This window comes from Heliconius melpomene, chromosome 18, assembly GCF_056956725.1.
Source record: "Heliconius melpomene rosina isolate 202511_hmr_F chromosome 18, ASM5695672v1, whole genome shotgun sequence".
Taxonomy (NCBI): domain Eukaryota; kingdom Metazoa; phylum Arthropoda; class Insecta; order Lepidoptera; family Nymphalidae; genus Heliconius; species Heliconius melpomene.
In genome coordinates, this window is record NC_140406.1 from 3,920,718 (window position 1) to 3,934,319 (window position 13,602).

General features: G+C 31.2%; 1 protein-coding gene across 1 annotated transcript; it reads right to left on the bottom strand.

Annotated features, from left to right (window-relative positions):
- Positions 1-930: 930 nt before the first annotated feature.
- Positions 931-8,503, bottom strand: LOC146529239 (circadian clock-controlled protein daywake-like). The gene is made up of 5 exons (XM_085201851.1): positions 7,960-8,503; positions 4,751-4,970; positions 4,113-4,243; positions 3,339-3,494; positions 931-2,066 (listed from the first exon to the last, which is right to left on the bottom strand). Exons 1-5 carry the CDS (start codon positions 8,039-8,041, stop codon positions 1,900-1,902), a joined length of 756 nt encoding a protein of 251 aa, XP_085057977.1. The 5' UTR covers positions 8,042-8,503; the 3' UTR covers positions 931-1,899.
- Between the last annotated feature and the right edge of the window lie 5,099 nt (positions 8,504-13,602).

A 13,602-nucleotide genomic window follows, 5' to 3' on the forward strand; every position in this document is an offset into this window, starting at 1 on the left:
TTTGGAAACGAGGTCGTTTATTGTTACTGATACGGACGTGGCCAAAGATTAACATTTTGAGATTTATTTAAAGTACCGAATGCCTACAAGTCCAGGAAGAACGTTTTATGTAATTTAAACATAATAAAATGGTAATTAGTAAGCCTTATTAAAACGGTAGCATCGTATCTGTTTTTTTTGCATTTTTAGCTTAACAATGTATCTAACATATAGCAAGGTACGGAAAATGGCGGAACATAACCGTGTGTTTTCTCTTTTTACCAGAGCGAGAAAATGAAAATGTGAACCGCACTTTGTTAATTTTTTTAAGTTATAAGCTATATAAACTTTTGTTACTTAAGCTAGAATTAAAACTAGATGTAGACAAAATTCTCTAGAATCATGTAAAATCGGCTTTGAAGAATGTTGAGTTTGTGTTTAAACAAACAATAGAAGTGCCTGAATAAATTAAATAGCAAATTCACAGATATGTGTGTTTATTGTTTTTATATACATCTCGATTTGACTGTGTAACTCGATCAACAGATTTTAACGGTCGTTTATGGAATGGGGACCTCAGTAAGTATTCCACTGGTTCAACAGGTGTTTAGAAATTTACAATTTTTTTTCAATGAATCCCGCATGTAGCAAGGTAGGCTAAGGTTTTGATATTCTAAAGGCATTGCGTTTTGAATGGCAGCTTTGCCTCTACACCACAGGGAAGAAATGCAAATAAGTATTTAATATTTCATTTCCTGGAGTGGGAATGGAGCTCTGAACCTGTCGCGTCGCCTTAGTTATAACATAGGAAAATAGTTCTTCAGCAGTCGGGAGTCAGGGCCTACATAATTATATTGTTCGACCAATTAAATCATCACAGAATGGGCTCGAACTTACAATTATCCTTTGTATAGTCAGTCTCACAGTTTGCAATTGTCAATAAAAGTCACATTTCTGTTATTTTGATTATTTATATTTTAATTAATATGTTATAACACAAGAAATACTTACTTTACATCAATTACTATACAGATATCAAAACTTAATATAAATTTTATTTTGAAAGTCACATAACATATATTTAATTGTCATCATCATTATTAAAAGATATTTAACAATGTTAAATAAGAAAAATAAAATTTACAAGGTAAGCAAAAATAGCATAAGCGGATGAGTAGTATTTGAAGTGAGATAACTCATATATTGTAATTTTTTAAATTCATATTAAAACAGTTGAAATTATGTATTCTCTACATTAATACAGAAATTAGTGAAGCATTTCGTTAATAAAATTTTATTAAGGGACACCGGGATAAGTTATCTATATAAATAACTAGCTGAAAATATAGATAACTAGCAGAAAGTATATATATAATTGGTTTTGTTTTAAATCTATTTTTTTTTTCAGTTACAAAGAACATGGTACATAAAAAACGGTACCTGCCGCTAAGTTACAACATATTTTATGATAATTTTTTTAAATATATGTAAAGAGAACAACGCAATCCAATTTTAAACGTCACCTAAATTAAACTGAATGGTTTTTTGTCACATTCTTATATATTATAATATTATCATAAGTATATTTAAACACTAGGTAAACATAAAATACATAATTTGAAGAAATAAAACTGTTTGATTAATTAAAGTACTTAAAAATAAAGATTAAGGTACCGTAGACTTTGTCATATTTATGTAATATCTTACTCCGTTCAAAATAAATTTCCAAAATAATTATCCAAACTTAGTTATGCATCTTTGGTCGACTTCTATGTCCAGGATATTATAGTATGTTTAGATATTTACTAAAATAACCTCTAGTTTTCTCGAATTTTTCTCAAAAAATAGATGTAGTTAAAAAATAAAGCTTACTCTCTAAATAACGTAATTATGTACAGTACATGCAGTTGGACAATATAATTAATACTTTGGTATGGGTACGTTCAGCAACTCGTCGTATGGGACTGCTGTAAAGAATTTCTTAGCAGTTTCAATGGTGACATTCATAGCGTAGTCTACTACTGGTTGGCCAAACTCTTCTGTTACCACTCGCCAATTTTCATTTAAGAATTGTAAGACTGTGTTACCTGAAATTAAAGTGAATAAGTTGTTTAACATAGGTGTATGTAATGCCCGTATATAACCTCTCTCAAGTTTGAGATCGATCTTGAGATGCCGTTTATATAGGTATAAATTATAGGTCTATGAATGAAAACGGCATCTCAAGATCGATCTTAGACTAAGAAGCAGTTTATAAATATGGCCATACACAACTTTGATCTTCGGGCAGTGGAACCAAAATGTATTTACACTTAATTTTGTTTTCCCTATCTGTTAAGATATGGTGTTCCCCTCAATAAAAGTAGATGAACCTGAACACTATGTTCTCTCTGCCTGCTCTGCTATAAACGGGGAAAATTAAAAGAAACGGGGCGATTAAAATGTTGATAAAATATGTAGGTATAACTAGGGCCTTCATTTTCCATCTACAAATAGTATTGCGTGTTGAGAGGCGGATCCTATGTTGTTTATCTGGCACTGGAAAATTACCTACATACAAAAAACTTTTGATAGAGATTTCAATCTATAATTATATTTATGATACTTGTAAAATCTATTTTTATTATAATTGTATTCGTAAAAACGTTTCAGTTTTTTGTTATAAAAAAATATAAGTAAACGGTTTACACCGACTTTAATTATAAAGTTGTTCACCGTATATTTTCATCTCGAATCTCATGGATTAATTAGTAGCCAGGCGGAAAGTTTCGTAGGCGCTTTCAAATTAATTCGCTTGCGGGAACTATATGATGCATAAGTTTGTCATTCGTTGCTCTCAATTCACAAAAGGCAATTCGCGAACACATAAAATTTAATGAGCCTACATTTTCAGCTTCATTATTGTCAAAAATTATATTATATTGATAAATTATTATTCCCTCACGTCATGTCCGTAATAAATACCTTCATGTTTTATTAAATATGAGCATTTTATATTATATGAATGCTATAGTAAGCAGAAATAATTAAAATGTTCTAATATATTCAAATAATTTCTAATAATAAGTAGTAGGTTCTAACAATGTTAGAACAATATGGTTTTACAAACAGCTGTTTTCAAATATATATTTAATTTTCAATAATTTGTAATTGCTTGATAATTTTTTTTTATTGAATGTATTTCAATATATAAAAACCCTACACAAAAATTTTCAAGAACAATAAAAATAACGAATTTTCCTTAGTTCGAATATTTTTATTGATTGACTTTTTTCTCCCACTGGTGTGATTGGAAGCTTTTCTTATTACAAGAGGCCATATAATGACATCAAATGCTATAAAATTATATTGATACTCACTCAATTCCGGGTTCCCTTTGAATAGGTTGTTGATGGTATAATGGACTCTGTCGCCATAGTCGAATGTGTATCTATAATTTCTTATACCGAAGTGGTCTCGTCCTTCCGTATCTTTAAAATACTTGGTTTTTATGTTCAGTTTTATGACAGAGTTCACTGTAATTTGAAGGAAAAAATCGTAAAAAGTTTACTGTGTGCTTATAAATTTGCGACTTTCGATTTGATAGTGTAAATAATAAGAACGCAAATGTATGATTAAGTAGAACGTAAAACCCTAGCCTGGCGGCTATTTGGAGCGGAGTGTTTTAACATTAGGTTCTCTCTGCCTACTTAAGAAAAATGGAAATAAAACAACTAGATATTAATTTACAAATTAAGCAAAATTTCTACTCTAACTTTAGCAGTACGTACTACGCAGCTACAAGCTATAGCAATGCGAATATAATAGTAAAAATTATATTTATCAAATGCTACAATAATGTGGCATGGCAAGCTAATTAATTTGGCTTTGTAATATAAGAAGCGAATTAGTTTGCCTTTGTAAAAATATATAGATTTTAATTGTTTACAAGGTCTTATACAACAAAATTTATAATATTATTCTATCTAATTTTAAACATGAAAATATAATATATTTATAATTTTTAGACGTTTTTTATGTTAAGTTTTCAATAGAAATCATGGTGACTTATCAATGAATTTTAGGGTAGATATATAATTTTACGTAGCTAAAGCTAACAACAATTAAAGATTACCTATAAATATATGACTTACCTATTTTAATCTTTGAATCGCCTTCACCATTTATCGGGAATAAAAGTAACCTCCCAACAGCCGTGTACTTTCCCTTGATAGTTATGTTGCATCTTATTTCTAAAATAAATATATTTCTTTCCAGGTATGCTCTGTAAATAGGACAAGGTAAATTTTAGAAATATTATCTTATACATATCTCGCATTTCTGGGATGGCACGTCTCTCGGACGTGTGAACTAGATATTAAAATATGTAGTATGTTATAAATATTGAAGAATTTTATCAAATAACAAAAGTACGTAATTTTATCTATCACGTCATTAAAATTTTATTCTAATATCTAAAAGAAGAATATTAATTATAGATTATTATATTCAAAATATATTCGTTACTCCGGTCTGCTTGTACAACGTGTGTTTTAGGTTCCTTCACCCAACGTGCTATATTATTTAAATGGAAATAAAATGGGAAACGGAGTGAAAATAAGAATCTACTACGGTTCTTACTGGAGGACGCTAGACATACGTAAAGACGTCTGTTTTTTTATATGTAGACACCAGAATATACCGAATCCCAGCCCGTTGCAATACCAAATTGCAGTTTTTCTACAAATCTACAAACTATCCTTACTACACTTAGTACAAAAAACCAACTCACTCGACATTTAGCACTTGACACTTGCGAAGGCCCGTCACTTTTCCATCCAAGAAGGTCACCTTGACTCCTGGCAACTGGATCGGAAGTTCATCAATAACAAATGGGTCTAGTGGTGGTACTCCGAGCAGTGGTAAGCCTTTAGAGAAGTCTGGGATAGCATCTTGTGTGGATTGTATTAGACAGGCTGATTCTGTGTTGTTGCACGGGTGAATGAAATCAGCTGGAAACAAATGTTACTTTTTTCAATAACTACATTATATTTGAGAAGGTAGTGTCAAGGCACTCCTGTTCCCGCTGTATTTAAAACTATAATAATAAGCTCATTTTTAAAGTTGAGATTTTTTATTATACTATTTATATTATAATATATAGTTTTTATATTTTATTGATGCCAGTCGTGGCGGAGGGGCACAACTAAAAATGCGACTGATTGTGGGTTCGATTCCCACTCGCGGAAGTTAAATATTTATTTAAATTTATATATTCATTTCTTCGCTCTGGAAGAAGAGATCCGCCACTCAACACGCAAGACCTCCAGTATTGAGAAAGTGGAGAACGGAGTATCTCAACACTAGGTTCCCTCTGCCTACCCCGCTGTATGCAGAATACAGCGTGAAGTAGATATTTTACACTTTATGAATATCAAAATGTTGACAACATTCATAATAATTTAACATTCATGATAATATATTAAATTGCTAACCATTTATCTCCATAAAAGCTACTTAAAATTGTTTAAAAAGATAAACATGTGCATTGCGAAGCAGCCGTTACAGAATCTTAACATTAAACAACCGTAATGGCGGTCTTTTGTCATATTACAACGTAGATACATTATTTCTTAAATAATTGGTCTCATGTATGTATGTGGTTTCTTGCGAATCATTGTTGAGATAGAACAGAATGATTATAAAATGTTAGGCATTTTCAATATTATAAAAATAAACATCGCTAAATAAATATTGCAAATTTATAAGCAAGGTGACAGGTGATTCCATCATCTCATTTTAAAATCTTTTCCAAGTACTGTACACAATATGATGCAACTTGTCTTTCCTAACTACAAAATTATGAAATATATAATATAAAAAATGATTTCAAATTCATTTTGAACAGGAAAAAAATTTTAATGGAGTCATTTTATTTACGATATTGTCTTTTATATTTTGTTTTTTTACCAACACCAAGGGTATTTCACACAGATTTATGGATATGGTGCATGTGTTTTGCATACTTATGGCGTCGTTTCGTGGACTTGGCCGCTTTTTTACCATTATTAAGGCTGTTACTAACAGAAAATATTGTTGACATTGTGGTCCGTAATAGGTAACAGAAAAGAATAGAATAGACTTTTATTCATAGTTTTCATATTTTAAATTATTTAATACACTCTATATTATATCGCTATTGTAATGTGGATGAGACATGTCTGTTTGAGAATAGTTGCTGGCACAAATATTTCTTAAAGCAGTAGTTATTTATAATTAAACGTAAATGTCGTTTAATTAATATATATTTATATAAGTAAGTGTGGTGTATAAATAGAACATAAAGTGACTTATCACTATTAACTATTCCTTGCTATATATACAAATATATACTGTATTTGTATAAGGATATACGCCTTGTGACATAAATCGCAAACTACGAGTATATCATAAGTTTAGCAAGTCGACATCGCGCCACAGTGTTGGCCAATTTCAAGTATCGCGTTTGATGCACGCGATCTGTTGAGGCGATTATTATAATAATAGAATGGACATGTGTACGAGTAGGTATAACCTGTGTCATTTATGTGCAGTTTTTTACGTACAAGTTGTATATTGCGAAAATCAGTTAAGTTTTTCGGTTATTATTTTTGTTTTTCTTTTCCTGTTTTTTAGTTGTATAGCAAAGTATATAGGAACCTAGTGTTAAGATACTCTGTTCCCTACTTTTCAATTTTAGAGATATTGCATAATGATTGGCGAAATTTAACACCGCGCCTTGTCTTGTTGCTAGTGAGAATATAAAAATAATTCCTTCCCTCGAGTGGGAATCAAAACCTCCAGCTGTCACGTTGACAGTCAGATCCTATGATGCTGCAACACGACGGTTTCGAATCACCATGAAAGATCTCAGTTGTTATTCTTTTTATAATCACCCCTCACACTTTTCACAATATAGGATTAAAAACAACGCCACATATGTTCTTAATGCGATAATTAGTATAATATATGCATGGGCATTCGTATGGCGATATATTTTAAATACATTAAGCTTAATTAGAAAAGTTCCCGGCAAGTTTTCAAGTAAATATTACATTTCAAACTTGGCGGCACACATTCTGTACATATCCCATGAAATCCAAACAATACACGTCAAACTGAGTAAGTGAAATTTGGAGCTAATATAGGATTGCTTATATAAGCGTTTCATATGAGAATTTAGTTAACTATGAGACAGAATCGATCTCATATTTATTAGATTTGAGTATAAATACATTAATATTATTTTTGAACCTACTGTGCCTCACATACCCATCCGTGGCCTTACTACCTTAAGCTATATGATGGACATAGATTCACATCTTGAATTATCAGGTATAAGTATATGTGTTAATATACTTTATCAATAATTCGTATCACACAAATCCAAATCTTTCATATACAAACACGCATGTTTTATGTGATTTCTTACAACAAATTAAAATAATATTGTATGAACTTATTTGTATATATTGTAAAAGTATAGACGACACTTTAAAATTCGCGTGAGGCCTAGTAACGTTAGTAAATAACACGTAGGTACATACGTTGTTAAGCTACCTTGCATTGTATTTGTGACTATTTTGGAACACGCTGGGTCATATGCCAAGGCCAAAATATGGCTCTGTCCAGTTTATGTTTTTCATCATATCACTTAATATTGACGACAAATTTTAGGGACCGTATATAAATTTGAACGTAGCGGGATTTAAACTTTCTGAATTCATAAGAATTAAAAAGTTTGTAATAATTATAATTAAATAGAAACAAGTAATATAATTACAATAATATTCAAAGGCAAAATTCATTATGGATTATTTGAAATTATTTTTGTTTGGTTCGCAAAAAATATAATTAATTGTAGCTACTAATATTAATAATCATAAAAATCCGACAAATCCGAATAGAGTAACATTCATTGAGAATTCGTAAGATACCGCCAATAGAAAAAGTAAAACTTACGCGCGAGACGGGCCGAGGAGCTGTTCACGAAGACCAGCATCACTGCCACCAAGGAAAAAACTAAAACATGTCTTTCACACATCGCGTTAGATCACACTAATCCAAAATTAAAGTACGAAAATGCGTCAGTTGTTCCGAAACCTACAGGCACACTGACCTTCCTAAGTTAGTACTCCTTATGTAAATGTAAATTGAAACGAGTTCTTTCTCATTGTAGATTGCACAAATTCTAAGTGTTTGTTAAGAAGCCTGCTTTTCACGGTACGATGGTTAATACACTACGTTTTATATACTACGTTTACTGGTGCACGGTATGCGTTGACCGCCTGCATTCAAAATCGGGGACTTTGTGAACGCAGGAGTTAGTTGATCGCGGTTACAAGCCTACACCTCATACGTCCGCTTATATGACTTTTACTACGACATTCTTATAATGTACGGAAAGGGAATTCGTAAGGTTATTATTTGCGGTAATGAGTTGGAATAAACAATAAATTTTGGTATAATACCAGGACTTCCTATTATAATTTATAAGGACATATTATGAATATTCTGTGGTTAGTTTAATTACTATAAATATTGAAAGAAATGCAATTTAAGTTTAACATAAACTACACTACACTACACTACACTACACTACACTAAAACTACATTATTAATAACAAAAAATTCTTGGCAGTTGAGTTATTAATGATTGTGCGTACATCCTTGCAATATGATATAATGTTATTATTGTTATAAATGTGAAAGTTTGTACGTTCCGTTCAATCATGCAAAAGTAGCTACAAATATTTGTTTAAAGTTTAATAGGTATACACACTGTTTCAAAATTTGAAAAGTCTAGAAACCGAAATATCATTGACCTCACTAACTAACTCAACCTGCAATAATTATTGAAATTTGAAAATTCGGCGGAAAGTGGAGAATGGAGTGTTTTAAGACTACGTTCCCGCTGCCTTTCTTTGCTATATGCAGAATGCGCCATGAAAGGGGGAAAAACATAAAACCAAATAAAATGCAATCACGAAGCACAGATTTTAAAATCGGTGAAATATTAGGAATAACCGAATCTGAAAACGGAAATATTCAAGTTCGCGTTGCCAAGTTTTATTAAAACCTTTGTCTTCTGTGAATTGGGTCCAGTTTAATTTGATGGTAATTCACGAAGATCGAGTTGCAGGATGAACTAGTTTACACTACGATATGCTTCAGCTTACTAATAATTGTTACAATTGTCATTGCTAAAACGATACAGCGAAATGTTATTCGAATAAATGTAAATAAAGATTTCCTGGTTTAAAAATATGGGATTGGATTGATTTTTTTATATTACCAATAAAACCTTATCATTGATTGTTAAGGCAAATTGTGGGGCTGAGTTCTCCCACTCAACACCCAATGCTTTGAAAATAAGTTAACTCTTAACACTAGATTCCCTCTCCTCTCCTCCTCTAAATGAAAAAAAAACAAAATAAAATGCACGAAACAAAGATTGTAAAATCGTTGATATATTAGAAATCTTAGGGGCTAGCTAGATTCACGGTCAAGGCTATTCGCAAAGAGCTGTCGGCGAGCGAGACGAACGTGCTGACGTCGAGATTTAGCGAGTGTTGCTTTAAAAATCCTCTTTCATGGAGCCCCTAAGCTATTCTCAAGCATTTTTATTCATGAAAACAAGTGTTTATGGTGCACCATTAACCTTACCTTATTTTTTGTTTTTTTATAGTAGATAATTTCAAACAAGGCTAAAATATTATTAGAAATTTTGAAACAATAGACGAGCCCGTCGTGGCGCAGCGGCTCAAGTGAGTGACTAGGCGTGACGGTTGTGGGTTCAATTTTCACTTTTGGCAATAAAATACTTATTTTATTCACTTTTTCGCTCTGATAAGAAGGTAAAGCGCGCCGTTGAAATCCTCCACTCAATACGCAACGCCTTGAGTGGGGAAAGTAGGGGAACGAAGTGTTTTAACACTAGATTCCCATGTTCCTTTTGCCTCCTCTACTACTTGCGGTATATAGCATGAAGCTAAAAAGAAAGAAAAATATGATATAATATATAAAGTAATACAATCTCTTAAGGCTTTTAGGAATAGATTAGGTCATGGTCTGACTTAGCTCAACTAATTGGTGTCTCCAATTACAAGGCGCAAAACTAAGTCATATTTTGTATAATGGAATTTAATAAGAAAATATAATTTAGTAATAGCAATATGCAGTCAATTTTTGCATATAATATGATAGAAGACGCGAATTCTACTTGACAAGAAAAAACAATTTCTTCTTTCTTTTCCATATCTAAGTAACAGAACCCAAAAATATATTATTTTGTAATCTTTTTCTGTTGTTCGCGATTCTCGCTAAAACTACTGGATTAATTTTGATAAAAGTGTAATGTAAGGGTTCACACGCTTTATATAAATTGTTCACTCTACTACTTATTTCACTTATTTAGTAAAAATAAATTTAATACAATTTAAATAAGAAATAATTAAGGATAAGGGGTTAACACCTTCTTTGGTAAGTAGGTCCGTAATTATAGCGCCCTATAATCCGGTTTGTGCATGAATCAAATTAACGCTCTGGTTAGCACGGCTTGAATATACAATAATCATTATCAAGCATTGGAAAGGCTGAAATAACCACAAGTACCTATTAATATTACTACGTATTAAGGTACATATTGAAATTCTAAGGTTTTAGGGTTGTGTTGTGCTCTGTGTTGTTAAGGCCAAAGCCATATATTGGCAAGGTACATACATGTATAGATGAATTTCCAGTATTAGTTTTATAATTATAATATGTTACGCACATTAATTAAAGTAAATATAATTAATTAAAGTAAACATGAACATATACTTATCATGTTAAGACAGGCTATATTTATATACTTATTTATATTTCAAATAAGCATAAGATAAATAGTAATCAAAAGGATGGTATTGCGGCCTAATAATATTTTTTTTAGCTTCGCGCTGGATTCTGTACATAAGAGGGTAGGAAGAGGCTACTTATTATACATATTATATGTTTTATTTTAATTAAAATTTTAATACACAAAAATATACGAATGTAATTATACAATTTCCTTGATTTTTCTCTACCCATAATTGCGTGCAATCGCCCCACTTTCCCCTATTCACTATTTCAACACGACCCGAACAAGTTTGTTAAGTAATAGGCAAACAAACTTAGGAATAACAACTAATGTTTCTATCAATTCCATACTGACATACTAAGGTGGGTACTTAGTACCTATAAGTGAAATAAAGTGTAAGGAATACCATATGAATTTTATTTGTTATAAATCATTATATAGTACGATTGGTTTAGAACCTAACTGCGAAGCTTTGACTTAATTGTACAACTGATTTTTTTATCAGCGTTACGCCTGTTAAAAAAATCGCACACAGCAGGGTAGGCAGAGGGAACCTAGACTCTCCGTTCCCAATTTTCTGCCAAATTCTGGAGGCATTGCGTGTTGAGTGGCGGAACTAAACGACGCGCTTTACATCTTTAGCTAATTTTGAGGTAAAAAAAATAACGAACAGTTTTCTTTTTCCTTATTTTGTAAGTTATATTATACACAAATTATTATAAGTATTCTTTTTAAGTCTAAAAATAAATGGTGTTGTTTTTATTTTTTTTATATTACATTTATACTGTAGACTGTAGTAATTTTTTGAGTAATCCCAATTATTTTATAAGCTAAACTGTTTTTCTGAATAAATGTTAATGACTGTTATATTGGCTCGACCTCAGAAAATCAAAGTCAAAGAATTTTGAACTTGAAATATTTAATTATTTTGAACTTGAAATTTATAGTCAGTTATTTTAAGCTACCTACAAGCATAATAATATTTTAAAATAACATATATCATACGTGTTTATTGAGTATTCATACTAGTAATGTAAAATTTATATTCTTACGTAAACAACATTATATTTTTTTATTTAAAAAATTATGAATGTATGTAGAAACGTATGTTTTACTCGATTCAAAGTAATATCCATTAATTTATAGAAAAATCAAATAATAATTGTAACTTCGTCGTCCTTGGTAATTGCAACTTCGTTCGCTTTATGAAGCCAGAGCCCTTTTTTCCCGTTCCCGTGGGATTTGAAGAAAGACTTCAATCCCCAAGGGACCTACATGAATTTTAGGTAGGCAGTCAGTAACCGACGAGTTTTATACAATACTAGCTTTTAGAAATGACTGACAGTTGTTTTTTTTAAATTAAATATATAATATTATATTATGATAACTAAAATATAAAGTGCCTGAAAATTATGTCAAGGCAAAAACACAATTAGCTATCAACAGTTTGTACGCACAACAATAAATATTTGTGCGCATAACAATAGCATATTGTTTCAATAACAGGTAAATTACTAGTAGCTTTTTATTTTTATATTTACTTTATTAAATTTATACAAGCTACATTTTTAAATTATGGGGTTGAAAATTTCATTATTTAAAAAAATATATAAATGCGCAAGTTATTTTCATATACATTGGCAAGTTGAATTATTTGAATTTGTGAAAATTTAAAATAAATGAAAAATTGCTTATTAAAATATCTAGGCACTATTACAACCTAAATAACCTTGTGTCCTAATTAGCAATTATTAATTATTATATATGCAGTTATTAAATAACACAAGGAAAAACAGTGCATAATTTTGATATACAAGATAATGTATGATATTAAAAAAATGCTCTGCAAGTATCCTTTTACCGCGTTTATTAACAGGGACTGTGGAAATGCTCTGCTAGTATCCCGCGTACTCCATAAGGAACCCTCATCCCCAATTTCAGATTCTTACGCGCAGAAGCTTTAAGTGTGCGTAGTCTGTCAATCACACAGTGAATAAATGAATCTCTTTTATACAAATTGACATATAAATACGCAATACACGCAATATAAATACGCAATACACAACTAACTTTTTTTTTCGAACCGCCACCTGGAGGGGAGAAGGGCTGGGAAGAGGGGGTGCTCTGTCCCTGAAGAAATAAGCAAGCACTATGTGGCTGCTTGCGAGGAATCTAATTTTATATATATTGGTAATGTACTATAGAAAAGTGTTAAAATAGAATGAAAATTCGACATATAGCAGTAACTATAGCCTCAAAGCCTGTAGATTATGCCGCGTGGAGATGACACAGTTTACGAACATATACGAGTAAATAAAATAAAATGCTGAAACATTAGGGAACAACTCAAAAAAATTAAATAAAAATGAAATGAAACTGCGACGTCATTATGGCTTAGTATCTAATTGTAAATGCTCTTGGCTTAGATTATAAGTTTTACCCTTGTTATTTTTTATAACTAATATGCCACTGTTGGGGCTTTTCTCTTTCTGAAAAGCAAGAGGACAAGCAAGAAAAGCCCCAACATTTGTGAAGTATTTTAACTCTTCGCCCTGAAACTCGGTGGACATTCACTCACGGACAGACACTCTGTAATTTAAGATACATTTGCCTCCATTGTCGAATCTCCTCTCTGTACCTAATCAAATTTGAATTGAATATATAAGATCGTCGGTAGGTTATATAAGTTTTTTGTAGTAAGTCGTATAAAAACTTTTATTGTTAGATACAATATAAACATAAACACTCAATGGCTAGTTTTAGGT

Coding starts and splice junctions, on each gene's coding strand:
- LOC146529239 (XM_085201851.1), bottom strand. CDS start 8,041: ATGTGTGAAAGACATGTTTTAGTTTTTTCCTTGGTGGCAGTGATGCTG. Junction 4,244..4,750: donor TGTCAAGTGCTAAATGTCGA/GTGAGTTGGTTT, acceptor TCCTATTTACAG/AGCATACCTGGAAAGAAATA. Junction 3,495..4,112: donor CGATTCAAAGATTAAAATAG/GTAAGTCATATA, acceptor TTCAAATTACAG/TGAACTCTGTCATAAAACTG.